This window comes from Leishmania major, chromosome 30, assembly GCF_000002725.2.
Source record: "Leishmania major strain Friedlin complete genome, chromosome 30".
NCBI classification, from domain to species: Eukaryota; Euglenozoa; class Kinetoplastea; order Trypanosomatida; family Trypanosomatidae; genus Leishmania; species Leishmania major.
In genome coordinates, this window is record NC_007271.2 from 1212337 (window position 1) to 1239035 (window position 26699).

A 26699-nucleotide genomic window follows, 5' to 3' on the forward strand; every position below is an offset into this window, starting at 1 on the left:
TTCCTATCACACCGCACACCCGACGTAAACACAGCTGTGCAGTAGACACGCTCTTCTATGACGGCGGCCATTCTGCCACAGAGCAGACGCTCAGCTCCACTCCAGACGCCCCCGGGCACGTCACAGGCCCCGTCGCCTGGTGCAAAGCAGCGGCACACACGTGCATCACGGCAACGCACCGACTCAGCCACCTGCGCACGGACCCTGCCTCGAGCCCTACCCACCTCTGCCTCGCAGGCTACCTCACAGCCGCTCCCATCATGCCAGCCGCCACGCGGTGCATCCCCCTCGGGGTGGCGCTCAAGCTCTCCCCCAGTAAGCAGTGAGGGCCGGGCGAGACACGCTTGCGCCACGCTGACACCCTGCCCATCATGTGGGTGGTGCAAACGTGCTCGCTGCCGCAGGTCGCTCCGACGCAACGCCATCCGCGACCCGAGCACCGGCATCAGCAGCGATGCACCGCTCTGACTTTGCCACGCCGTAGGTGTCCCTGTCACCACCCGAGGCGGCTCGGCACTGGCAAGGGGATAGGGGGATAGGGGGTTAAGGGGGGCTGCTTGGGGCCATGAGGACGCCACGCATTGCGGCGTGCCTCCCGTCATCAAGGAGCGAACAGCTGGGAGAAGAACAAAAGAGCACAGGTTCCACGTTCAGCGAAATATAGACGCGCAACCACACCGTAGTGCAACCGCAGCGTCATACCAAGTGAATCTTACGTCAGCTCGGTCCTTTGGATAAAACATACACGAGCACCAGTACGCGCACACCGACTTAACCAAAGCAACATCGCAACTTCCGTGCGTAACTTTACGGAGTCGGAGGCTTGCGGTTCAGCTTCATGTGGGCGCTTAGTAAGTGGCCAGCTGCAAGGCCGGACAAGAGGGACAGCTCACCGCAAATGACTGCGCCAGCAACGACACGCGCGATCTGGCGGGAGTGGGCACCTGGGTCCTCCTTGTTAGAGCCCGCGCACCCCATCAGCTCCAGCATGGCGCGCTGCGACGACAGACCTGTACCACCGCCTACGGCGCCGACCTCAATGCTCGGCATCATGAGGCTGATCACGAGATCCTCACCAGCCTTGTCAACCGTCGTCATGCAGGTTGCGGACTCCACTACCTGTGCGGGGTCCTGGCCAGTGGCGATGTAGAGCGCGGCCACGATGTTGGCAGCGTGTGCGTTGAAGCCGCCGATGGAACCGGCAAGCGCAGATCCGCGCAGGTTCTTAGTTACATTCAGCGACACAACACTGTCCACCGTGCACTTGAGAACACTCTCGACCACATCACGCTTGATGACGGCCTCCGCTACGACCGACTTCCCGCGTCCCTCCACCCAGTTCAGTGCGGACGGTTTCTTGTCAGTGCAGAAGTTGCCTGACAAGGTCAGCACTCGCACAGAGGGAATGTGCTGCTGCAGCACCTGCAGCGCCTTGTCGCAGCCCTTCGTGATCATATTCATGCCCATCGCATCTCCGGTAAAGGCAGAGAAGCGCAGATGCACCTGGCGACCCGCCATGGCACACTTGATGCTCAGCAACTTCCCGAAGCGGGTCGTCGACTCGAAGGCCTCCCTTAGAACGTCGAACCGCTCCTCACAGAACTTGATCACGGTGATGGCCTCGTCGAAGGAGTTCACCTCCACTACAGGGGCGCGCGTCATGCCTTCCTTCAGCACCGCTGTCCGGCATCCGCCGCTCAGGTTGATGGCGCGAGCACCGCGGTGCGCACTCGCGACCAGCGCACCCTCCGTCGTCGCCATCGGCAGTGCCACTTCCTTTCCATCCAACAGCAGCGGACCAGCCAACCCTACCGGTACCGGAACGTAGCCGAGGATGTTCTCGCAGCTCTGTCCCACAACACTGCTCCAGTCGTAGTTCTTGTAGGGAACCCTCTCCAGCGGATGTGTGGCAGCTGGAGATGGACATATCTTTTTCTTCACAATCTCACGACGAATGGCGATGGCGCGGTCATAGTCGGGTGCAAGAGCCTGCTCAAGGCCGTGAAATGCAATCTTCTTATTCTCCACCTGCTTCATGATCTCTGTATCGGACATGGATGCCCAGCTCTCACCCTTGGCGGCGGAGCAGGCAAGCAGCAGAGAGCGGCGCATGACTGCGAGAGAGGAGAGGGGAGACGGGTAATGCGCTGTTCTGGGGCAGCGCCTGAACGGAAAGAGGAATGTGGAAACTGAGGGGAGGGGCGAGGTCAACGATGTACGATTTACCTCTGCTACACGTGACTGCGGCGCGGCGACTGAGGGGTGCTTTGCACAACACAGCACACGCAAGAGGGAAGCGGCAGGAAACGAACAAAACTAATAGACAGAGGGTACATAAAAAGTCCGTGAGAAGACAACGAACTCTAAAGATCGAGATAGAAAGCTAGCGCTCGAAAGGATACTATGAAATTCCCGCCCATGTACGTTTTGGTGTGTGCTCTTGTCAACGGGGCCGCTGAGAGGAGGGAGGAAGCACCAAAATCGAGCAGATGCAGCTCACTCGTTGCTTCGTCAAAGCTAGTGTCAGACACACGGAAGGAGAGAGAGAGAGAGAAAGAAAGAGAGACGCGCTAGCTGCCGCGCAGGGAAGGAAGGGACAAGGTAGTAAGGATCCAGTAAGAAAGAAGCGCGAAAAAGGAAAAAAAATGCACGAAAGAGAGAAATATCGAGCTGTACCCGTGTTGAAAGATGGGGAGAAGAAATGCGTGCAAGCTCGAATCAGGTGGTGCCGGTCGTAATTAGCTGACTGGGGTAAGTTCGATGGGGTGTCTGTTTCTGCACAATGGTATCGGTGCGTTCAGGAAGGGGATCTATGCGGAGGGAGCGGAAAGCCAGCACCGCGGCGAACGAGATAGGGAAAAGAGAAAGAGAGAGAGAGAGAGAGGGTGGGGGGTTGGGGGGTTGGGGGGGGGGAGAGAAGAAAAGCGAGGAATTAAAAAGAAAGAGAAAAGCCTGAAAGAGAAACAGCGGCAGGAGGAGGGTCAGGATGTAGAGAGAAAAAGGAGGAGCGACGCAGTAGAAGGAAAGGATGGGGGAAGATACAAAACACTAAAGAGGCAAAGAGAAAAGACGCTGTTGTCACTTTTTGTTCCCTGTTGCGCGGGGCGGGAGAGTAAAGAGAAAATGCGATGATGCGAGCGATTTCATTCTGTGCACGTGTGTGTGTGTGTGTGTGTGTGTGTGTGTGTGTGTTCGCGGCCATGCATGAAGCGGTGTCATCGCACAACCGTGAGAAGATGTGTGCCACGCGGCAAGCATCGGTACGATTTTTTTTGTGGCGACATAAGGAGAGGGGTCAGGGAGGGGTGCAAATAGAAGAAAGAGTCAACACAATAGTGAAGCACGTAATCACTTAAGATCGAGAAACCTGATGACAGGAAAGTCACCGAGGGATCTCTGACGTGAAATGCGGGGGGGGGCATAATCTTGCGCACGCCAGTCATTTGCAGAAAAGGGACGCGAAGACGACACGCGAAACGCATTGATGGCGATACGTGCCCTTACACGTCTGTAGTTTGACTGCCATGAACAGCAATGACGCATCCATACGATGGACAGCGGTGTGTGAGTTGCTGTGCGGTTGAGACGGAGCGCATAGCCTGCCTCCTGCTTCCTGTCCTCACACGCCCGAAGTTTCAGGCCATCCAGATTTGCCTCTACACACTGAAGGCCTGCCTCGCGTTTTTGTTTGTATGTTTTCTTCGAAGAGAAGCTCAAAGTAAAAAAATCAGGTTGGTAAGAGTGTCGTGTGACTCAATTATCCTTGCCTCTGCGCGCAGTTTTTCTCTTACTTCTTGCCACCCGGGCGGAACGGCACCTTCTTAGTGTAACGTATCTTGCGGTTTCCGACCGGGCGAGCACGCACGGTGCGGCTGTGGATAGCGCACGCAATGCAGAAGCGCTGCTTCATGTAGAGCTTCGGCATCGGGAAGTTCGCACCGTACACCGGGGACGCCTCCGCCACATCGCGGGCGGAAGCGGCATCCAGCATGCGGCGCACAACAAAGCGGCCGACGGCCTTGTCCTTCGGGGTGAGACGACCGCAGTTGAAGCAGTGGATCGGCTTGACGCGACCGCGGCTGTGCGCGGGCTTCGAACGTCCGTGGTTGCGGCGCTTGGTCGTCATGATGTTGTCACACACAATTCTCTGTGTAGGTGTGTGTTCGGCCAGGAAAGGGGTGAGACGGAGTCGTGATGTGTTGAAAGCGTGTTGGTTTGCGTGAAATGGGGAGGGGTGCGAAAGTATGGGAGCGTGTGCGGGTGATTCGGGGCACGCAAAAGAGAGAGATAAGAAGGCGTCATGAGAAACGCGCAAAGGGCGATGCAGCAGGGAAGGCACCGCAGTGTGGATTGAAGGTACCAGCGTCTCAGGCAGACGAGCCGTGAATGCGTAAACCTTGACAGCAGGCGGCGCAAAACCCAAACACACACTCAAAAGCGACTGCCTGATGTTCCAGAGCTGGAGACAAGCGGCAACGCCATATCACAGAAAGTTCTTGTTGAGAGGAACTCGGGTGGCACACACACAGGGAGAAATTGAGCTCACGATAATCAGCGACTCCGAGCAAAGGTCAGTAATCACCGGGAAACGAGGGAAAAAAGAGACGCCGGAAGTACACCAACGAAGAGCAGCTTAAAGATCAGCAAAGAGAAAAAGGGGAAGGAAGGAAGGAGGCCGACCACTCGCTACAAGTGGGTGCAGTGCGTTCTAAAAGCAACGCACTTTTGTTAGTTTCCTCGTTTACTCCTGTTTAAGCGGGGTTGCTTGAGGTTGTCAGAGATGCTCACGCAAGCGGACAGGCCCTAGAGGGAAGGTTGTCGCTGATGCGCAGTGGCCTCTGTTCCCCCGGCTGCGCCGCTGTCACCTAAGTATCGTATCTTCGTTGAAGGAAACTTAACGCGCTGTCGTGTTGACGCCTTTTCAATAGCCGCCGTGTTCTGCGGCTCGCTTTGCTGAGACTCTGACACCTCAGAGGGTTGGGCAGGGGCTACTGGAGTAGGCGGCAACGCAAGCGAAGGCGCAGGAATGACGGGTTCTACCTCCCCAGGAGCCGCAGGGGTTGCTGAGGGAATCGGCGCTGGGGTTTCTGCTGTGACGGATGTAGTTGTCGCCGTCAAAACTGGAAGACGATGATGCACTGCTGGGTTCAGTAACACCTTGGTTCCCATGGTCTCCGCGGAAAGCACGGGACCTTTGCTCGTCGGGGCGTAGGGGAACGGTGGACGGAGCGGTGGCATGTGGGTGGGTTGATTGTACACGCTTGCTTGCACCCATGCCGCCACAGCAGCCCGTTCGTCTCGCGCCAGCTGCGCTTCCCTCGCGCTCTCCATCTGCTGGAAGCGGAAGGGATCAAACTCTGCCCCGGACTCGGCAGCCCGCATCATTGCTGCCAAGCAGGGCTGACTGATTGAGGCGGCGCCACACAAGCGGATGAGACGAACAAGCCGCTGGTACACCTCGCCGACCTTGACAGCGTGCTCCTCTTGCGTCGCTTCAAGCTGGGCCGAGAGGGTGTTGTTGTCATGAAGGACTCGCGTCAATGAAGCTTGGAGCGACTCTATCTGAGAGGTGAGACGGCGCTCATCCGCCTCGTTCGCGGCGCAGTTCGCCTGCACACGCACCTGCAACGCCGCTGCCTCAGCCTTGCATCGCTGCGCGTTCACCGCCATGTCGTGCGCAATCACATCCCCTTCGTTCGCAGCGTCCGCAAGCCCCTCCTCCACGCCCTGTGCCATGCCTTGCTCGTAGGCTTCCGTCGAAACCCTCTCCTTTGCCTCTTCATACTGCCGATCACGTGCGGCCAACTCCTCGATGAGGTCCTGCTTGAGCTGCCTTAGTTCAATCGCCGCCTGCTCTCGCTCCTGCTGGATAAGCTGGGCGTAGTGCGTTCTGTCGCTCTCCGTCTTTGCTCTGATCTGCTGCGTCAGTGACTCCTTGAGCTGCGTATCGTCCTCAAGATTGCGCAGCTCCTCTTGTAAGGGTGCCAACTTTGACTCCAAGAGCTTGCGCCTGGCTACCTCTTCACTGTATTTCTCCTGCAGCCTCAGCAGCCTCTCCTCGTGCCCTTCATGATCGGTGATGGAGAGTGTCAGACGCAGCTTTTCCTCCTTCACTTTTAAGGCTGTCAAGCGAAAAGTATCTTCGAGACCGCAGAGGAGTCGACCCAAATCCTCTACCTCACCATTGAGCCGAACAATTCTCGCCTGCGTGTCAGCAAGCTGCCGATCCAGATCGATGCGCTCGCCGGCGCTATCATCAAGAGCGGCCTTCGTCTCCTCCCCCAATGTTTTCGTTGTCTGTAGAAACTTGGCGAGTCGCGCCTCCAACTCTCGATTTCGCGCCTCTGTTTCACCAATGAGGGCTCTCTTGTCCTCCAATACCTTTTTCTTAGTGTCACCCTCGGCAAGAAGGTGCTCGATCGAGTACTCGATTTGTGCCCTCGTCAAGCTCTGCGCTCCCGACTGGCGCTCGTGACGTTTCAGGTCAGCACACAGGCTGTCCAGCTCGCGCCGAGTGTCACGCAGCTGCTGTGTGAGAGTAAACACCTGATCGCGCAGCCTGTCCACCAGCAAAAACTGCTCTTTGCTGAAGCCGCTTGCCACCATCGCCGGGTGTCCATCTACGAAGCCAGAGTTTATGGCAAGAAGCTGCGCCGGCGAGCCCGTAGCCGTTCTGCAATCACCCCCGGTTAAAAGCAGCGGACCTCTCTCCTTGGCGCCTCTGTGGGACTGGAATGTTGACGAGGTTTGCTGATCCTTGCGGCGAATAATCTCAACATAAAAGCACATGCTGACATTTGGCCCGCGTCCACGTTTTGCTCTGACAGGGATCACCATGAGGCGTTGTCCTCCTTCTCTCATACCAACTGTCATGCCCTCGAAGCCCCGCATCGACGCCGTCACACATTGATGGCTGGCTGGTGCCGTGAATTTCACAGTATCCTCGCTCTCCTTCTCCAGCAAGCTGCCAAGACGCGGTAGTCCGTCGCTGGAGTCGTTAGACTGCACCACCCACACACGGTAGAGGGTCTTGACGAGGTCACCGACAAAGATCTGCTTGTTCTCCTTGCCCTTCACAACATCGCAGGAGAGGATGCTGTCTGTCGGTTCGCCTGCCGCGCCAAACATGGCGACTGCAACCTGCGCACAGAATTCAATGGCGGCGTCCTCTGCAGCAAACTGCATAGACCAGTAGTGACTTTTCTCATCACGAAATGTGACGTACGCGCCGTCACGAGCGATGTGAGCTCCAGCATCATTGCTCGGCAATATAGCTGCGGTGCAGATGTATTTGTTGTCACGATAGCAACCGAGCTTGAAAGTTGTGTCGTTCGCCTTGCTCCCAATGAGCGCGCAGCTCACCGGTCCATACTCGTCATACGTCCCGGCAGTCTCCGAAAACGAGTACAACACCACATTTACAATACACGTGAAGTCAGCCGCTGACATGGGCACCATCCAAAGCCTCTAGAGAAAACAACCAGAAAACAAGTACTACAAAGAGAAGTGGATAGAGGAACGGTAATTGAGGAAGCGCAGATAAGGTCAACTAGGAGGCACCTACGAGCGCATGTCGCGGCTACTCGCTCATCTGAAAGTACTACAATGGCTCATCATGTGTGGCCACTAAGAGGAGTCGATAACAGACAGGAAAACAAACAGACATGACATCACGGCGATAAGACACGTTTACACCACAGGTGTCTCAGACACTGAAATAATTCAGCCTTCTAAGTCATAATTCTGATAAACTCCTTGTTGTATGTTTTTTTTTATGTGCGTCTCCCAACAACGCCAAGACAACCTTCACTGACAGAAAAGCACCCGAGATGCGGCACATACACGATGCACAGATTTTTTCGGCGTTGAAGCTCCGTTAAAGCGTCAGCCACTCTTCCTCATTTACTGTCTTCTCCAACTCGCAGTAGTCCACATCCTGCGCATCAAGCCCCTTCTCGTACAAAGAAATCCACGGCACTGCCTCCTTCACAGAAGCTGGTGACATATCGAAAACGGTCTCCGTAAGGCGACGAAGCGAGCTCGAGTCTACGTAGTTTGGCGGAAGCAGAAGGTTGCGGATGCGCACCTTGTCAAACGGAATGCCCAGAACAAAGCTGCAGCGCCTCGCAATTCCCTCGAGTTGCTTGGTGTGCGGCACTTGCCGTTTGCGGAGCCAGTGATTGTCGGCTGCGATAATAATCAGAAAAATGTCGTTTCCTCGGACGTACATAAAATCAGGCAGTCCATAGATGGAGTCGTCGTGCGCCACCTGATTCTTGCTATCCCCGTAATCAAACAATGTCTCTTTGCTCGTGCTCACATGCAAAAGAACGCGTCCATTTGAAACGGGGTTTGAAATGTTATTCTTCTTCGACAGACAGTGAATGAGAAAGCGGCCCAATGAAGGTCGGTATCCTGAAACTACATTGAGTCCTAGAAAGTCGTGGATCAAATCAATTTGCGGATAGCGAGAAAGAATGTACGCCTGCAGCTCGGCAAATGGGTTCGCTTCGTCGACAGCGAGCTTTCCAGTCGACGGGTCTTGAACAATTATGTTGCTGAACGCCTCATCAAATGTACCTTGCATGCCCATGCCGTAAATGCAACAAAGTCGCTCCAGCAAGCGATGATCTCGAGAGCCATACACCTCTAGGCGCAGAAAAGCATCTCGGAGCTCCTTTGCCTTGTTAACCTCGCCCTTCCATCGGAGTTTGGAAGCCTCTTCCTGAAGCCACGCACGGTTCTTCTCCCGAACACTCTCGGGCGAAATACCGGTTATGGATGCCACTATTTGAATATCACCCAAAACGTGCTTGTGCTCTTCGGCTCGATTCAGGCAAAGAGCTTTGAGTATCTCTTGCTGTAGCATTACCTTTTCTCGCACCGCTGGGTAGAGAAGAGGCGGAACTCGAAACTCCCACCTGTTCAGGCGCCACTTCGCTATGTAAGACTCTGTCTTCTCCAGCAAAGTGAGATCGTCTTTCACCACTGTGAGATCCCCATACTTTGCTAGCATATCCTTGTGCTTGAGCGCCTTCGCTCCATAAGTCGCATGCCACCGTGCTGCACCAACGCTTCGCACTCGTTGCGTTCCATCGAAAAGGCGCAACGGCGCTCTCATAATGCTGTCTATTCTTGCAAACTAAGAGTAGATGCAAACAGACGCATACACACGCACATCTGTGTATATATTTATGTACACATATAATGCTCGTGTAGACGAAAGGCATAGCAGCAGATGACGAGTACAAGAACGGCAACGAAGGCATCATTGTGCTCACATACTTCGCGGGAAAATAAGCAAGACCGCAACTGAAAACAGGCCTGCCCTGCTCATAGACACCTTTCCCAGTGCACAGATATGTGATATCGTGCTGAAGGGAGAGCGTCGCTGCTGAAAATTCCAGCTGTTCTGCAAAGTGCACAAGATAAAAGACCTCAAGCAGCTGACAGATTTTCTTATGTTTCCATTCTTTTTTTCTTTCGCGGAATCCCTCCTCCCTACAATAGTACAAGTTCCACTATAGTTACGACAAATGAGACCCCGATACGCTTGACATACACAGTGGCTATAGAAAAAAAAAGACTACCGAGGAAGACTTTCGCTGGAGCTTGGAAAATACCTTTCTCCTCATCCAACGTATCTCTCGAACCTTGAGGTAGAGAAGCTAAAAGCGAAACCTACTAGCAGATTCTTCAAAACAAAAAGGAGGAAAGCGGTCGCAGTAATTTAAAAGGACTCCTTTGAGTGTATGTGGCGCAGCCACTCTGCATCAAGGGTGCTACCGCCCCATTCGATGTAGTGATTGTCCATTGGTGAGTGCATCATCGCGTCGAGATATGGTTTTTCTCCGTATTCGCCAAATGCGTTGGCGGCGATAAACTTAGGCAAACCAAACGGAAACACAAAGTAGCACGGAAAGAACCACATTACTAGACGGCGAAACATCTCCCAGGTCGTTTCATAGCGGCGATTGTCACGGTCAATCCAAAGCTCCTGACGGCCATAGCCCCAAAACATCCAGAAGTTCAGCTGGTACTGATGAAAAACGGATGTGTTCGGAGCCTCGCGTGGGTAGTTGAACGGGTACTTTGCCTCATTGTGCATCTCAAACTCTTGGTAGCGGTACAGCCTCGCGGCCGTACGGCGAAGCATCTTTGCAATTCTAAAACCTAAAAAGAGGAACACCCTAAGCAGCTTGTATGCCCGCTGAGCATGTTACTGTGACAGGGAGTGAAGAGGGCACGAGGAGACAAGATACACAGAGGAGATCAGGAAAGCTGGAGATTGAGGTATTCATTAATGCTCATAGTCATTCACACAGGAGCGTGTTGAAAAAGAATGAGCAGAACGCTGCACGAGGTCGTGTTGGCTGAGGCAACAGCTTGTGTGACGTCGGTGTAGCAAAAGAGCGATCTGCTGGTGCCCAGAGTACAATCACACATATATTCAAGTCCCGCGCTTCTGAAGACCTTTGCTTATGTTTCTTCAACTCAAGCAAAACCCATCGACAACACTGTGAACGTTTACTCAGGAAGACCCTTGCGACTAATGCTTAGCGATCCTCGTCGTCAGCGTCGAAAATGCCCTCGCCGAGTTTCCACCAAGCCAGTGTGTAGTACATGTGGAGATCGTGATGCTTTTCAGCTTCGTTCAAATCGCTCCAACCATCTCCTGCGACGGGCCAGTGGTACATGGAACGATACGTCGAAAAGTACCACGGAATGTTCTTGTCCAGCTTCTTCACAAATCCAGGCTCCTTCATACCGTGAGGAAACTCGCCTCGTGTGGTGAGCTCCAGATTGGCATATTTCATGCACCAGCGGTTGGATCTTCGAAGCATTGCGGAGAATGCTGCCTACTTGCAGGGCTGACTGTTGTGAATGAGAGAGATGAGAAAGTGAAAAGGAGGCGAACAAGTGGGGAAAAAGATTTCAACACGATCCAGCATGAGAAAAGTCGGCTGACGACTCGGTGATGAATGCGGCACGATTGCCTTTCTTATCGGACAATCAGTACAGCTTTGCACCAAAACGACGGCGCCACTCCCTGGACTGGGCTGTATTTGCAAGCCTTGAAATGCTTAACCGGTTGTGACTGGAGTGTAAAAAACAAGCACATCTTCTTTTCGCGCACTGTAGAAGTTGAAAGAATCTGTGAAAAATGCGCGGACGTTTCTGAGAGAATCGAAATCAGATCCATATTGCCAGAGATGTTCAGAACGCCGAAGCTGTTCTTGCCGTCAGTAAGGAGGGGTGCATGAAAAGCATGAGGAGCGGAAACAGCATCGGGGAGCGGGGGGTCCATCCGCAATAGTACCTGCACTCCTTAGCTTCCCAGCGATCTAGCCAGATGCGAGGGCTGACGAGCAAATGCGAGTGAAAAGGGATTTTGCCCCCCCCCTCCAACTTCTCAGCATGATTCTTTTTAGCTGTCGATGAGTTTCTCTGTCGTGTAATTTGCTGACAGATGTGTCAATGCGCGTGTCGCCAATCAGGTAAGGCACGCACGTTGGGAGTGCTGCACCTTGCACAATCTCTGTTGGCCTGGTGTTTTGAAGTTCGACGTCGAACATGGTGCTTGTTGCACGCTGCTGTCGACGACTCGGCTCACCGGTATCGCTTCAAGGGCAAAAGCTGTATATGCATCAGCCTGTTGATTGTGCGAAGCGAGATGTGAGGCTTTGCCAATTTGACCGTGAGAAAAAGCAACCTTCTATGCTGGAGAATCTGCTCCTCCTCTTTGTTGTCTTCAATGTCACACGTGCATTTCTTCATTGAAGTACTGCCATTTATCTTCCTTTGTTTGTAGTGCACGCTTACACGTGCACGGGAGGTACCCGATTCAAGGTCAATTATCTGGAGCAGGAAAGTTTCACGGCTTTTCACGCTTTATACTTGCTTGACGAAACACAGTGCGAACTGTCTGGGTCCTTGAACTGTAGAGACTCCAGGATGCGCTGTTTCGAGTCCTCCCAGTCTGTGTATTCTTTTCACATGCACGCTGTTTTCCAGCACTTAGAATATGCAGGCTCATTCTGCTAATCCTCATCCGAGAGAGAATCAGTCTCGCAGGCGCTTTTAGATCTGATGAATATGCCATCGCTCCTCTGCTTTTCCGCTGTCTTGCTTTTCTTCATTTTTTTTTCGCTGTCGTAGATTGAGTTTGTGTTGTAAGTCCAGGACTGTCCAGTGTCGGGGTGCATTCTTGTCTCAAAACTCCACACATATTGACTGATCGTTTTTCCCTTAGTACACCACCCCGCCCTCCCGTATTTTTTTCTTTTGTGAGATGGGTTACACAAGCAAAAGAAAAAGCGCGGCGGCTGCTTTCTGGTGCACCAGGACGCTCCCAGGCGTCATCGACGTGAGTTTTACCGAGCCGTTGAGATAGAGAAGCATGATAGTGGGCACACAACTTTCTGTTGCTATATCGAATACCACATTCTTTTTCTATGTGTGTGTGCGTGTGTGTGTGTCAGTGTGTTTTCTTACTTTTGGGCTACCTAATCGTTGAAGTGCAGAGTTACGTGTATTTCAATAGTGCGGGAAGGTAATAATGAGGGGGTGTTGTGGCTCATACTGCCATGAGCGGCTATGCAGGGAAAGGTTGCTCGAGCACGCAAATGTTGTGTGCTGTTGCGTGCTTCAAAAAGTATGCATGAGGTTGCGCTTGGCTTCAAAGTGTTCTTCAACAGCTGCGTCTGTGCCTCGCCCTCTGTGAAAGTGTTGTTGTCACGTCGTTGACGAAAGTCTCCTGCGATTGTTTTCCTTCTGCGTAGCCTTTCTTACTCGCCGCAAGTTATGAGCGCACATTCTATCGTCTAATAATGGAAAGCACACGGCTTGCACGCTAAGCTTCAGATGCACGCGTTGCACTTTCTCGAAGGTACCTTTCCCTTATACTTTTCGAATTTGTGGTGATACGATTCTCAGGTGCGTCCTTTTTTAGGACTAAAACGATTTCGAGAAGACCATCCTTCTTTTTTTTTCGTCGGCTGATGTCGAAGAATGAGTGGTGAGTGGCCTCTTGAAGCAAGTTTGTGGTTGCACGCCAGGAAGCATTTTGCTTCTCACGGAATGAAATAATAAAAACCGTCTTCCTGAACTGATTCTTTTCGTGGAATCTTGTTCGCACAACCTTGGCCAGCTTCCTGACACATGTTTCCTGTGTATTCCTTTGTTGATCTCCTGGATTTTTTGCATTCGAGTCGAAACCCTTGGATGAAGCGGTTGTTGCGCGACTCGGCGAGCGTTTCTGGCGCGAAAGAGTCTTCCGAAGCTCCCCTTTGATGCGCACCAAGCTTTGAAAGGGTAATTAGCTTTATTTACCCGCTCACATAACTTTCATGATGATGCCTGAGTGCTGTAGTTCTGATACCCTTGCTGTTCTGCTGCACAGAACGAATTTCTGCTTGCTGTGTTTTCATCGCGCGCGTTTGTTTGCACACAGCTGCGTTTCACTCGGGGTTTTGCGGCGTGAGAGAGCTGGAAGCGAATGCCGGAATGTCGATGCTGGATTTCTACAACGCATAGGTGTTGTGTTTGCGTGTATGCTTGTGTGGCGACTGTCATTTGGAGACACGAAGGAAACCGTATGCTGGCCTCATGGAATGATGCATTTGATGGTCAGGCGCTACGCAGCGTGTTTTCCGCGTATTTGTTTGCATGTTTCATCAATCTTCTCTGAGATGCTAGGTTCAGCCTTGTTTGCTGCCTGAGGTTGCCCAGGGAGTCTGCGCTGTCGTGGAATCAGTGAAAAGCGCTCTACGTTTGCTGAATATTCTCTTCGTGACGCGGTAGGCTGAATTTTAGAGCCTCCTAAGAGTGGTTTTCAACTCGTCGTTGCTGCTACTCGCGGTAATGAACGACGGCACACACCGGTCTCGAATCTCGAAAAAAAAAACCGTCAGTATATGACTACACACAGATACTTATGAAACCTCCTGAACAACTCGTTCTACTTTTTTTTTCTCTTCCGCTAGCCGCGTTTCTATAGGTGCGTGCCCTGTGGCAGGTCTCAGGTTTTTTGTGCAGGAGATTCAGGGGACCCTCAAGTTCGATTCTTAGGACAGTAGTCTTTTCTAAATCGTACAGCAATCTCAGCGCCTTTTGACTTCAACTCTGTTTACTTGGTTTATCGCCACTTTGTCTCCGTTGGCTATACTTGGTGTACATGGGCTGTTCTCACCTACAGAGAGTGAGCAGCACGCAATCTCAAGTGCTTGCACTACTGCTTTGTGTGACACCTGAAGGGTTTGAGGACGCGCTATTATAACTTCTAGTTGCTTGTCTCTCGAAGTTCCGAATGTGGAACAATAAATGAAATCAATGCTGGTGACGACACCGGTCGTTGAAAGAAGCGGGAGTGTGTTGGGTGATTGGCGACTTGTAATTTGCTCGCCTCCCTTCCTGAAAGCTTTAGGGGTCCTCAAATGTGTTCATCACTTGTCTTAGGTTTATGTTGGCACCGATGAACTTGTTTTGCCGTAGTTTGCGCTTACACACGCTTGGCGTCTACATCATCGCTTCTTTTTGTTTGTAGTGGTTCTCTGGTATTCTGTGTGCAATACCGTCTAACTTTCTTTCGTCTCGCTGATTTTTGCGGCTCCGCTGCTTTCCCTTTGCCTTCAACATTTTCGTGCTTGCACACACACACACGCACACACGCACACATACACGAGCAGAACAACAGCAAAAAACTGAGTTGCATATACCGAAGGGTTCATGAGAAGATTTCTACCTATGTGTATGTTAGTCAATATCCACTTGAAGGCTCTAACGCTGAGCAACACCTACTTTACAGCAGCTCCGCAACGTGAGGGAAATGAGAAGCTGCAGCTCTCTAGTGCTGAGAAGGGTAAGGTGGTGACCCGCTTCCCCCCAGAGGCTAGCGGGTTCCTGCATATCGGCCATGCTAAGGCTGCGCTGGTCAACCGCATGCTGGCGGACGCGTATGAGGGAAAGATGCTGTTCCGCTTCGACGACACAAACCCATCGAAGGAAAAGGAGCACTTTGAGGCTGCCATCGAAGAGGATCTCAAGACACTAGGTGTGCGGTACGATTCCGGGCCAACATACTCGTCAGACTACTTTGATCTGATGTTCGAGAAGGCGGAGGACATGATCAAGCGTGGATTGGCGTACTGTGATAAGACACCGCGGGAGGAGATGCAGAAGTGCCGCTTCGACGGTATTCCGACGAAGTACCGCGACGCGTCTGTGGAGGAGAATATGCGCCTGTGGAGGGAGATGAAGAAGGGCACTAAGGAAGGCCAGATCACGTGCCTTCGTGCTAAGGTGTCCATTGACGACCCCAACAAGGCGATGCGGGACCCCGTCATGTACCGCGTGAGCATGATCCCGCACGCCCGCCACGGGACGAAGCAAGTGGCGTACCCAACCTATGACTTTTGCTGTCCTCTCGTCGACTCGGTTGAGGGGGTAACTCATGCTCTTCGCACAAATGAGTATCACGACCGCAATGCCCAGTACTACTGGTTTTGCGACGCTATGGGGATCCGCAAGCCGACCATTGAGGACTTCTCGCGGCTCAATATGGAGTACTCGGTAATGTCAAAGCGAAAGCTAACAAAACTGGTGGACACGCATGTGGTGGACGGGTGGGATGACCCGCGGCTCCCGACGGTGCGCGCGCTGGTTCGCCGTGGTATGAAGATCGAGGCGCTTCACCAGTTTGTGGCCGAGCAAGGCATGTCGAAGAGCGTCAACTTCATGGAGTGGTCGAAGATATGGTACTTTAATGCACAGATTCTCGACCCCACAAGCCCCCGCTACACGGTGGTGTCGAACACGCTGAAGGTCCGCTGCACTGTGGAGGGACAGAGGAACATGGCGGCTGCAAAGAAGCCGCTCCACAAGAAGGACCCCAGCATGGGTGAGAAGACGTACTACAAGTCAGATATCATCTTTTTGGACGCTGAGGATGTGGTGCTCATCAAAGACGGTGACGAGGTGACGCTGATGGACTGGGGCAACGCGTACGTCAAGGACATAAGGCGTCCGAGCGCTGATGCTCTGCCTACTGAGGCCACGATCGTTCTGCACCCAGAGGGGGATGTCAAAAAGACGAAGTTCAAGCTCACGTGGGTGCCGGAGAGCGACAAGGCTGTGATTTTGACTCTGAACGAGTACGATAATCTCTTGACCAAGAAGAAACCGGACCCGGAGGAGAGCATTGATGACATCATTGCTCCCGTCTCCCGCTACTCACAGGAGGTTATTGGCGAGGAGGCGCTGTCGGTGGTGAAGAAGGGTGACATTGTCCAGCTGGAGCGCCGCGGCTACTACATCGTCGACGACGACGAGGCAGAGAAGAAGGTGCTCATCTCAATTCCGGATGGCCGCGACAAAGTGAACCACCTTTCCGCCAAGGCGCAGTACCTGAAGACACTGCCGAAGAAGGCGTCCGCCGCCGACGAGCTGGCTGCCAAGCGTGCAGCTAAGGCAGCGAAGAAGGCGGCTCAGAAGGCAGCGACGAAGAGCAGCTAGCGAGGCTCAAGAGCACGTGTATTTTTTCTTTTGCCTGCACGAGTCTCTGTCGCGCTCCAGAAGACGTGTCGTTACTTGAAAGCCGTTCATGTAACTGTTCTCGTGTGTCTTGTGGTGGTTCAGGCGGGGTTGAGGCTCCCTCATTGGCGACTCTGAAACAGGAGGAAGGTTAAAGGGAGTCAAAGGGGTGTTTGGGGCACTCTTGAGGTGATGGTCTTGTCCGCGAGCAGCAACGGTTTGCCCTTTGCTCCCTTTCTTTCGCCATCACGCGCCATTGCTCTGAGTCTGTCTCCTCCTGTTCATGCCGTGCACCTATTATGGATAACTTTGAAAGTTTTTTCTCTTTGTTAACCCCCGTGAAAGGCTGAAGGGAAGGCATCACAGGAGAGGGATGGGTTGGTAAAGCAAATGCTTCAGTTGCAGAGAATTGTGTGCGTGTCTGTGCAGGTTGTTCTGTTTCCTTGAAGGTGTTTCTTTGTTTGTTTGTGTGACCTTCCCTGACCGTCTCCGTTGTTTCTATTTTCCCCGGCCTTTTTCTCTTTTTTTTTTCTCAACGACGGCATCCCAAGACGCACGCATTCGCATGCAAGCAAGGGCAAGATACAACCAACAGAAAAATACGTAAACAGGGAGAGGCACGAGAGGGCGTCAGTCCTTGTTACGTGCGTATTCGTTGCGTTACCTTGAACCACCTTTTTCTCGATACGTTCGACCTGTTTCTCTTTGAGGGGTGATTTAAATGCACCGCGCTGCAAGGGCGCCATGACAGCTGGATGCACATGGTGCAGTGTTCCCATGGTGCTGGCTTCTGGTCTGGCGTGGTCGAGCGAGAGCAGAGTCTGAATGCTTCCTTTTCTTGCCACTCTTCCGCTCTCGTTTCTCCTTTTTTTTGTGTCTTCCGCTTGTCGGGTGCCACGGCGACTGTGCCATGGCTGTTGACACAAATCAGTTTCACACTATCGCACTTTGTGCGTCACAGACGCTCTGGCCAACAATGCCAAAGAAGGCGACAATATCATTCGCGGATCTCGGCCTCGGGACCCCGCTGCCCAGTGTTCTGGCGAAGTCCCGCGACGAGCGACGAAAGGAGCAGCGAATCAAGAAAGAGGAGAGGAAAGAGCGCACACGCGAGGCTATGGCCGAGATAGCGGCGGCGCGTGACATTGTGGAGCAGCACAAGCGCCTTGTCGAAGCGGAGGCGGCGCAGGAGCGAAAGCTCAAAGAGATGCATAAACGTGAGCTGCGAGTGGAGCATCTAAAGGCGCGCTGTGAGCGCGAGGAAAGCCACAGGCAACACACCGCGCAGCTGCACGTGACACAGAAGAAGATCATCACCGAGTTGATGACGGCGCGGCGGGAGGAGGAGGCTGAGATGCAGCGGGTGCAGGCGCTGCTAGAGCGTGAGACGGCAGAGAGGGCAAAGGCTGCACCGGCCAATGTCCACATTGAGATTCACCGCACAGAAGAGGTGAAGCAGCAGCGTGCTGGTCTGCCTGTTCTGCGTGAGGAGCAGCCGATCATGGAGGCCATCAGCGAAACGCGCCGCACGTGCGTGTTGGTGTGTGGCGAGACGGGCAGCGGCAAGACAACCCAAATTCCGCAGTTTCTGTGGGAGGCGGGATACGGCCACCCAGAGGGCCACCCCTTCGGGAGGGAGGGCTGCATACTTGTCACGGAGCCCCGTCGTGTGGCTGCAGTGTCGATGGCGCAGCGTGTGGCCGAGGAGCTCAACGTTTCCTTCGGGAAAGAGGTGTGCTACCACGTCCGGTACGATAACAACCTCTCTGACAAGTGCAGGCTGAAGTTTGCGACGGAGGGTATTGTGCTGAAGGAAATCCAGTCCGACTTTCTTCTTCGCAAGTACAGCGTCATCGTGATTGATGAAGCACACGAGCGCAGTATCTCGTGTGACATCCTGATTGGGCTGCTTTCTCGCGTTGTGCCGCTGCGCAATGACCTCTTTGAAGAGGAGCTGCGCAAGCATCACGGTGACGTCGACAAGACGAGCATTAAACCACTCAAGCTTGTCATCATGTCTGCCACCATGCGTGTTACAGACTTCAAGGATAACCGGACACTTTTTCCCATTACACCGCCGCTCATCAGCATCGAGGCGCGCCGATACCCTGTCACGAACCACTTTGCCCGACGCACGGAGCTGAAGGAGTACGTGGACCAGGCGTTCAACAAGGTACGCCAGATGCACAAGAAGCTGCCGCCAGGTGGCATTTTGGTGTTTGTGTGCACCCAGCAGGAGATCGAGGATCTGTGTGGCCGTCTGCGTCGGCACTACGCGGCGACAAAGATCGAGTACTACGACAACGCCTACTCAAAGCACCGGCTTCTGACCGGACGGAGCCAGGAGGAGACGGCTGCGGCGTCAAGCGACAGCGAAGGCGACGGCGCTGCCACCGTAGAGGAGTCGGAAGAAAAGGACGAGTACGGCCTTCACACGACAGACTACGCCCTCGACGACGAGAACGTGACGGGCGGCAACTCGGAGGAGATCGAAACGGTGCAGGAGGGACGGCTGCGGCGGCCTCCCCAGCCAAGCGGCGGAAGGGGCAAGCACCCCCGCGGCGAGGCTGGTGCGCGGCTAGCCGGCAGGAATCACTGGGGCCGTAGCGACGAGCACAGTGCCGTTGCCGCAGAGGGGTTAACGATTTTTCCAGGCGACGAGGAGCAGGAGGAAGAGGTCAACGGGGAGTTTAACACCCTCCACGTCCTCCCGCTTTACGCGCTTCTAGACTTTCAAAAGCAGCAAGAGGTTTTCAAGCCACCGCCTAAAGGCACGCGTCTCTGCGTTGTCGCCACCAACGTGGCCGAGACGTCCATCACGATTCCAAATATCAAGTATGTGGTGGATGCTGGGCGGGCTAAGTCCAAGGTGATCGACGAGGAGACGAAGGCGAGCTGCTTCCGAATCGAGTGGACAAGCCAGGCTTCCGCTGAGCAGCGCAGCGGCCGCGCAGGTCGTGTGGGGCCGGGGCACTGCTACCGACTCTACAGCACCGCAGTGTACGCAAACTTGATGGCGAAGCACGGAGACCCGGAAGTGCTTCGCACCCCGCTCGATTCCGTCGTTCTTCTAATGAAGCACATTGGGGTGAAGAACGTCGGCGGCTTTCCCTTTCCGTCGCCTCCGCGGGAGTCGGACTTGAAGGCTGCCCTGCAGCACCTCAGTGTCATTGGCGCCCTCGACGCAGCGAATAACTATAACATTACCGAGCTGGGCCGGCAGCTGGTTGCGTACCCGGTGCCGCCACGATTTGCGCGGGCTCTTCTCGAGGTGCTGCAGCAACAGAAGGCGCGATCCGCTGACGTGCAAGACATGGTTGCTGCCATCGTCGCAGTGGCCACGACGACGACCAACGTCTTTACAGGAGAGGGCAATCAGCTCAAGGCGAGGAAGCTCAACGAGCTCGCTGACACTCCCACAGACCCTCGACAGGGGCGAATTCGCTCCTTGCTGAACCCTGGAAGCGATCTGGTCACTTACCTCAACGCATTCTATGCCTACCGCAGCGACCCGCGGCACAGCTGTGGCATGTTCTGCTTGGTTCAGAAAAGCTTGCACGAGGCAAGGCTTCTATACACCCAGCTCCGCAGCCAGATGCGCCAGCACAACAAGGAGCAGGACGAGCTGGTCGACACCCTGGACGAAGGTGAGGTCACCATGCACGAAAAGGGTGAGCAAAAGATCGGGAGCCATACCAGTGGTGGATGCCCCTTGTCAAAGGACACGGAGCTGCTGCTGCGGCAGGTCTTCATTCCAGGGCTCATGGACCAAGTTGCGCGTCGCGCGACGGTGCACGAGTGCCGCTCACTCGCGGTGGAGTACAACGACAAGCGCGCTACCAAGGCACCATATCTGGTGCTGGGTGCAAACCGCACTATTGCCCACATTCACCCGACCAGTGCCGTTGCGCGCACGTTTCCGCCGCCGGAATATGTAACATTTGGATTTCTGCAGAAAGTGCGCCGCTCCGACACAAAAGAAGCACAGACCATGATGATGGGCGTTACGGTGGTGATGCCGGAGTGGCTGCGCGCCTACGGCTTCGAGGAGTAGGAGAGCAACTAGCAGCAACAGCACACCAGCACTTCTCTAGCGAGATACACACATCCGTGTCTTTCTCCTCGTCTTTTTCTGTGTGGAGGCAGTGCCGCGTCTTGTATGCCCCCCCCCCCCCCCCCAAGCCGCGTTCTTCACCGCGGTGGCGTGATGCACCCCTCCTCGTAAAGTAACTGGTCCCAAGAAGAAAAGCAGCTTCCCAGAGGACACGGCGCTATGCTGCAGGGCCAAGGTGATGGGCGCAGTGATGATAGTGTGCGTATATCTTCGTTTTGATGTGGACGGCGTGACACCCCCCTGTTTGTCCCTTTTCCTTTTCTCCCCCGCTGTTCACCTGACTTACCTGGCATTTAACGGACGATTAAGGCACGCCAGACGCCATTGCTCAATCAAATATAAGTATACTCTCCCAGCCAACACCCGTGCAGATTCGCCGCTGCGTCTGTTAAGTGCACCAAATCCTGGATGCCGCGCAGACAGAGAGAGAGAGAGCATCACAGCGAAGCGCTCGCTCACGTGCCACTCTTTCACGCTGGTGACTCCGCTGACTGTATCTACGGTGAGGTCCGTGGTGTGTCAAGGTCCATCTACCCTTTCTTTCTAAGGTCGGACATCTCCTAATGCTGCGCACGTCCTTCTCGCTATGTCTTTTGTATAGGCTCTTGTTTTTCTTGATCCTTATGCATTCTGCGCTCCGGCACACACACACACATACACACACATATATATATATATACATATATACATATATGTATATATGGGCGCACATCCACGTTTGCAACTGCACTTCAACACGTATCCCGCCCCCTTGTTTGTGCTCGCTATGAGCGCATTTCTTTTTTGTTTGCTTCGCGACTAAACTCGCTGGCATTCTCAGTCGTCGCGTTTCTCTTTGCCCCCCCCCCTCTCCCTGTGGGTGGTATTGCGCTCCTTCCTACATACGGCAGGAGCAGAAAAGTGGTCTCATTGGCGTCCTTGCACACCAGAGGAGCCAGCACCACACCCCCACAAACACTTCCCACCCACCACTATTCCACATCAGAAGGAACACGCTGAGGCGTCCCCACGCGCAAGTAGAGTCTAAATGAATTTTGGAGTCATTGGCGGGCAGCAGGGCCCCAAGGCACTCCTGGATGCGGTGCAGCAGGCGGTCCGCGACGGCAACCTCGAAACTCTCCGTCGCCTCTCTAAAGAGTTCCTTGCAGTTAGCGACAACGTAGAGAAATGCCGCGACGAAAATGGCAACACTATCGTCCACCTTGCCCTGGGCAAGAACACAACTACGCTGGAGTACGTCATCGAGTCACTCCACGCGAACGTCAACGCCACAAATGCGCAGGGGCGCACTCCTTTGCATGAGGCAGTGACACAGGACTACATAGCGTGCTGTCAGGTGCTTCTCGATCACGGCGCAGACGACACCATTCAGTCCACGACGCAGTCCACTCCTTTTCACACGGCCGCGGCATGTGGAAGTATCGAGGGCATGGAGGTGATTCTCCGCCACAGCGGCAATCCGGAGGTGAAGGTGAACGAGCTAGACCGGCAGCGTAGTTCTGCCCTGCACAAGTGCGCATTTGACGGAGACGTGCGAGTGAGCCGGTGGCTGGTCGAGCACGGCGCCAACGTCGATGCGGCCGACTCCACAGATGCGACGCCACTCCTCATAGCCGTGAAGATGGGCCAGACAGAGGTGGCGGAGTACCTCTTGCGAAATGGAGCGGACTGCAACCGACAAGACCGGCGGGGCAACAGTGGCTTGCACTTCTGCGCCGTCCGCGGCGATGTCAAGGCGGCCCAGCTGCTCCTTGCCGCTGGGGCCGACCCACGCTTGCTCAACGAGGAGTACGATACTCCATTGCACATCATTGCCCGCAACTCGCACCTTGACTCCGGGGCTTGGGAGATGGTGGGATTGCTGCTCATGGCCGGCTGCGACCCGCTGCAGGTCAACGCGTCCAACAAGAAGCCGAGCGACTACGTCAGTCGCGGGCTGAAGAAGATGTTCACCAAGGAGGAAGTCGAGCAGCGGCTGCGCAGGGAGGCACAGCTGCAGGAAGAGAGCGACGCCGAGCTCGCCAAAGCGTGGGAGCAGTGCGCGCAGTGGAAAACCAAAGTGCTTGAGAACATCTCCTCACGGCGCCTCGTGGAAGCAGCGGAGGACGCGCGTCTGGCGCGGGAGAAGGAGGAGCGCATTCGCGCCGCCAACGACGCAAGAATGACGTATGACGAGGAGATCGCGAAGTGCCAGTTCTTGGAGGCGGAGATACAGCGGAAGAAGGCAATGCTGGAGAAGACGCTCACAAAATCCGGGCGTTAGGGCGTTGCGATCTCTCTCCTTCCCTCGCACTCCTTCGTACCTTTGTCGCCGCTTCTCTGCCACCCGTTTTTGCTCTTCGGGGGGGGGGGCAGAGGTTGGAGAGAGAGTGGAGAGGGGACTAGTATGCCCTTCCACGCGTTCCTCCTCCGTTTTTTTTTCGTGTTGTATCTTTGGCTGTTTCTTTTCCCTCGCCATCGCCCCCCCCCCAAACTCACCCAAGATGTACAGTACTCGTCGCGAGAGCATCGACGAAACCGCCCTGCAACAACAGGATGGTTTGCGACTTCACAAGAAACAAAAAAAGACATGAACAACAGCAACAACGAGATGCGTGACGACTAAAGCTGTTTGGACGTGCTGCCTGTCTCGACGGCTATGTTTTCGAGGTGCTTCGCCTCTTTTTGTGTTCACGCCCAGCTTGATCTTGTAACCTCCTCGCCGACCTCATCGCATCATGTGGCGTCAAGAGCTAAACGAGACGGGACCTCTTCAAGAAAAGAGGGGGGGGGGGGCTGGATCCGTGGCGCGACGTGCGTGAGCTCTGACTATCGAGCCACGTAGAGGCATGCTATGGAGCGCCTTTTTTTCCCCATCTCTCTCTGGTCCCGTGAGTGTATCCTCTCTACTTCACTCACCCACTCTCACTTGCGCTCTGCGACACTACTCAACGAGGTAAGACGCACAAAAAGGATTGTTGGCATGAAGTCTGTGAAGGAGCGCGATGTTGCCGGGATGGCGGCATTTGAGCTGGCCCTGCAGTACAGCTTCATCCGGCAAGATCGCTCCTACCACTTTGTGCAGCTGCTTACGGCGCTGTGCTCCTTCGTGTTCTTCTCACAGCTGACGGCTCTCAACGTGCTTCTCGTTCTTCCACCGCTGGTGCCGTCAGTGGAGCCGTATGTGGAATTTCTGCGCGCTTACAGTCATCCGCTCTTGGCGGTACTTTCTCTGGTGGCGCTGCTGCTGATCCGGGCCAGCAAGAAGCGCTTCGTCATCGAGCCCGGAGAGCACACGATGGAACGCCTCAACCGCGACGTTCTGGAACCGTGCCTCGGCATGAAGTTCGATACGCGCACAGGAATGCTGTTCTCCGACTGCCGCGCCGGCAGTCTGCGCGGGCGGGAGAACTACTATTCCCTTCGCTACCTCGATGACCCACCGCAGCCCCTAGCTTCCGCGACAGAGATGGAAGCTTGAGGACGAAGGTCGGAGCTCTTGTTTGAGGAGGGCGGTCAATACGGAGCGGAGGGAGGGAAAAAACCAAAAAAGTGTTCCATGCGTGTCTGCCGAATAACGAGAGACGAAACAAAGCACACCAACATGCCGATGCGATGACATGAATTCCATAAGCAAGCATCCAGTCAAACAGCGCCGAAGGTTGTTTTTATTTCTTCGGTTAGTTGAGGGCAACCGCCGACTGTGCCGCTGCACAGAGGACGCACTGAAAGAGGGACACGTGCTTTACGGGGGCGCGCATCAGCCGTGTGTGTATGTCTGCGTCTGTAGGCTACTGCGCATGGACTCGACGATGGGCGGTGAAAAGGGGTCTGGGTGGGGAGGTGCAAGAAAGGTCTGAAGGGGCGTCACAATCGCGTTGCAGCTGGCCTCTCTTTCCATCTGTCGTCTCTTTCGCTGCTCACTACCTGCCATCCTCCTCTCTGGTTCCAGCGGATTCACCGCTGCTGCGACTCAACATCAAGTGCCAGGGAGTCTTGCTTTCGTACTGTGCATGTACGGTTGTTCACCCCTTTCCCTCGTAGTCTTCCACCCCCCTCCCCCGACTCTTGTGTCTTTATCTGCCCCGTGGTGTTTCACTACGTCGCTTTCTTTTTTCGCGGCAAATCTCCGCACGCTCTCGTCTCAGCATCGAACTGGAAAATAAGGGAAGAGAGACAGGTTGCATTTCTCTCAGCGCCCCCTACCCTAACCTTCACCTGCCACCAAGCTCTGCGTTTTGTCCTCTTTCGCTCTCGTCCGGATCTCTGAAAAGGCGAGGGGCGAAGCCAGCCACCGCTTTCTCACTCCCTCTAGAGAGTACGCAGGCATTCGTATTCTGTGCCGGCTACACCGCTACTCTCCTCCCTCTTAGCCCTCGCGGCTACGTAGACTCTCTCTGTTCCGCAAAGACATCCAGAAACGGGAAACAGATGGTATTGCCGTGGAAGAAATCGCTGTCTGTGCTGCTGTCGGCAGCACTCATCATCGCCGCCTTTGCGGTCGCGCTGAGTGCTGAGGCGCGCCGCCTTGTCGCCGTTGGGGACCTGCACGGCGACTACGAGCAGACCGTCTCTGTCTTGCGTCTTACGCGTCTCATTGACAAACGCAATCACTGGATCGGTGAGGATGCGCTCCTGGTCCAGCTGGGCGACATTCTTGATGTTGGCCCCGACGATATTCTGATTGTGCGCCTGCTGATGAGGCTGCAGCAGGAGGCACACGCCAAAGGGGGCGATGTGATTGAGTTGTTGGGCAACCACGAGCTGCGCAACTTCCGAGGGGACTACAAGGCGGTGGACAAGGCGAGCCTTGCCGCGAGTGGTGGACAGAAAGGCCGCGACGTGCTTCTGTCCAACGCGACAGACCTTGGCCGATACCTGCGAACTCGCAAGGCAGTCTTTCACTACGGCCCGTTTCTCTTCATGCACGGAGGTTTCTCTACGGCGACGGCCGGCATGATCACGAGCCTCAGCAAGGTCGAGCAGTTCAATTCAGAGCTCACTAAGGCGCTGCTGAACGGCACCATCTCACCTCTGGCGCGAAACGGACTGGATCTGACTGAGGACGATGTGGACGACGTCGCCAACCCTATTCTCGTGCGCAGCATCTTGACTGTCAAGTGCAACGCACTGAGCAAGGTACTCGACAAAAAGTTCCCGGGCATCCAGTCTGTCGTCGTGGGCCACGTCCCACATGACCCACGCGACTTCGACGGCTGGCGGCTCTGCGGGGGCCGGCTTATTGACATCGACTTCGGCATGTCGCGCTGGAAGAAGGGAGACCCAGGACATGTGGCGGCGCTGGAGATCGAGGAAGCGACTTGGCATGTGCAGCTTATCGAGACGTCCACCGCATCCAGCTTGGTCTCGGGTACGAACGCACCCTTCCCAGATTCCGTGGCGGCCTATTACCTAGTGAGTTTCTCCGTGCTCATTGTAGTGGGCGTTGTCGGCGTCTTGCTTGCGGTGTACTGTTTGCCGTTGTGCTACGCCGCGGCATGTGAGCCGCTACTTGAAGCGGGCACGAATCAGTACGGCACGGTGTAGCAGGGCTCGGTTGGCGCCCTCGTCCAAAGGGCACTTTGAGTGTGCCAGTGAGGTACAGACCTTTCTTTCTCCCTTTTCCCTTTCTTCCACCGCGCGATGCACTCCATCTTGCTTTTCCTCTGTTGCTTTTCCGCTGACAGTGTGTGCCCATCTACGCATGCTCACGCTGGGGCGTTGAGAAGTGGCATGGCGGCGGCGGCTCATGTCGGCGAAAGAGAGAGAGAGAGAGACGGCGCCACACATGAATGTCTTCCGTGGCGGCTCTTTTTGGCGCTGGTGTGCCGCTCTCTGTTTGTCCCTTGGCGTGTTTCGCTGTCGCTATGGGTACATTGCGCGCCGTTTTTTCTTTTGATTTCTCGTTTGTGCAACGTGTGTGACGTTGTTGCTCCTCGTCTCTTGCGCGTTTTCTTGTCAAACTTTGATCTTCCTCTCTTTCTCTGCTACGGCGATGCTAACATCGCTGCGTCGTGGCGCTACATATGTGCGTGTGCTTGAGTGCTTCATCTCACATGCTTTCCGGATTTGTGTT

The 26699-nt window shown here is 54.6% G+C and overlaps 11 protein-coding genes across 11 annotated transcripts; 5 read left to right on the forward strand and 6 right to left on the reverse strand.

Annotated features, from left to right (window-relative positions):
- Positions 1-807: 807 nt before the first annotated feature.
- Positions 808-2112, reverse strand: HMGR (3-hydroxy-3-methylglutaryl-CoA reductase; the record flags this gene model as incomplete). Its single annotated transcript, XM_001684875.1, has 1 exon — positions 808-2112. The coding sequence occupies one exon, from the start codon at positions 2110-2112 to the stop codon at positions 808-810; it is 1305 nt and encodes a 434-aa protein (XP_001684927.1).
- Positions 2113-3787: 1675 nt separating this feature from the next.
- On the reverse strand, positions 3788-4126 carry LMJF_30_3200 (putative ribosomal protein S26; the record flags this gene model as incomplete). Its single annotated transcript, XM_001684876.1, has 1 exon — positions 3788-4126. One exon carries the CDS (start codon positions 4124-4126, stop codon positions 3788-3790), a length of 339 nt encoding a protein of 112 aa, XP_001684928.1.
- Positions 4127-4803: 677 nt separating this feature from the next.
- On the reverse strand, positions 4804-7185 carry LMJF_30_3210 (conserved hypothetical protein; the record flags this gene model as incomplete). The annotated part of the gene is made up of 1 exon (XM_001684877.1): positions 4804-7185. One exon carries the CDS (start codon positions 7183-7185, stop codon positions 4804-4806), a length of 2382 nt encoding a protein of 793 aa, XP_001684929.1.
- Positions 7186-7876: 691 nt separating this feature from the next.
- LMJF_30_3220 (conserved hypothetical protein) lies at positions 7877-9016 on the reverse strand (the record flags this gene model as incomplete). Its single annotated transcript, XM_001684878.1, has 1 exon — positions 7877-9016. The coding sequence occupies one exon, from the start codon at positions 9014-9016 to the stop codon at positions 7877-7879; it is 1140 nt and encodes a 379-aa protein (XP_001684930.1).
- A 714-nt stretch (positions 9017-9730) lies between these two features.
- LMJF_30_3230 (conserved hypothetical protein) lies at positions 9731-10156 on the reverse strand (the record flags this gene model as incomplete). The annotated part of the gene is made up of 1 exon (XM_001684879.1): positions 9731-10156. One exon carries the CDS (start codon positions 10154-10156, stop codon positions 9731-9733), a length of 426 nt encoding a protein of 141 aa, XP_001684931.1.
- Positions 10157-10556: 400 nt separating this feature from the next.
- On the reverse strand, positions 10557-10844 carry LMJF_30_3235 (conserved hypothetical protein; the record flags this gene model as incomplete). Its single annotated transcript, XM_001684880.1, has 1 exon — positions 10557-10844. One exon carries the CDS (start codon positions 10842-10844, stop codon positions 10557-10559), a length of 288 nt encoding a protein of 95 aa, XP_001684932.1.
- A 3883-nt stretch (positions 10845-14727) lies between these two features.
- Positions 14728-16512, forward strand: LMJF_30_3240 (putative glutamyl-tRNA synthetase; the record flags this gene model as incomplete). Its single annotated transcript, XM_001684881.1, has 1 exon — positions 14728-16512. The coding sequence occupies one exon, from the start codon at positions 14728-14730 to the stop codon at positions 16510-16512; it is 1785 nt and encodes a 594-aa protein (XP_001684933.1).
- A 994-nt stretch (positions 16513-17506) lies between these two features.
- On the forward strand, positions 17507-20584 carry LMJF_30_3250 (putative ATP-dependent RNA helicase; the record flags this gene model as incomplete). Its single annotated transcript, XM_001684882.1, has 1 exon — positions 17507-20584. One exon carries the CDS (start codon positions 17507-17509, stop codon positions 20582-20584), a length of 3078 nt encoding a protein of 1025 aa, XP_001684934.1.
- A 1087-nt stretch (positions 20585-21671) lies between these two features.
- On the forward strand, positions 21672-22907 carry LMJF_30_3260 (conserved hypothetical protein; the record flags this gene model as incomplete). The annotated part of the gene is made up of 1 exon (XM_001684883.1): positions 21672-22907. The coding sequence occupies one exon, from the start codon at positions 21672-21674 to the stop codon at positions 22905-22907; it is 1236 nt and encodes a 411-aa protein (XP_001684935.1).
- A 570-nt stretch (positions 22908-23477) lies between these two features.
- LMJF_30_3270 (conserved hypothetical protein) lies at positions 23478-24104 on the forward strand (the record flags this gene model as incomplete). Its single annotated transcript, XM_001684884.1, has 1 exon — positions 23478-24104. The coding sequence occupies one exon, from the start codon at positions 23478-23480 to the stop codon at positions 24102-24104; it is 627 nt and encodes a 208-aa protein (XP_001684936.1).
- A 950-nt stretch (positions 24105-25054) lies between these two features.
- Positions 25055-26170, forward strand: LMJF_30_3280 (putative serine/threonine phosphatase; the record flags this gene model as incomplete). The annotated part of the gene is made up of 1 exon (XM_001684885.1): positions 25055-26170. One exon carries the CDS (start codon positions 25055-25057, stop codon positions 26168-26170), a length of 1116 nt encoding a protein of 371 aa, XP_001684937.1.
- Positions 26171-26699: the final 529 nt, after the last annotated feature.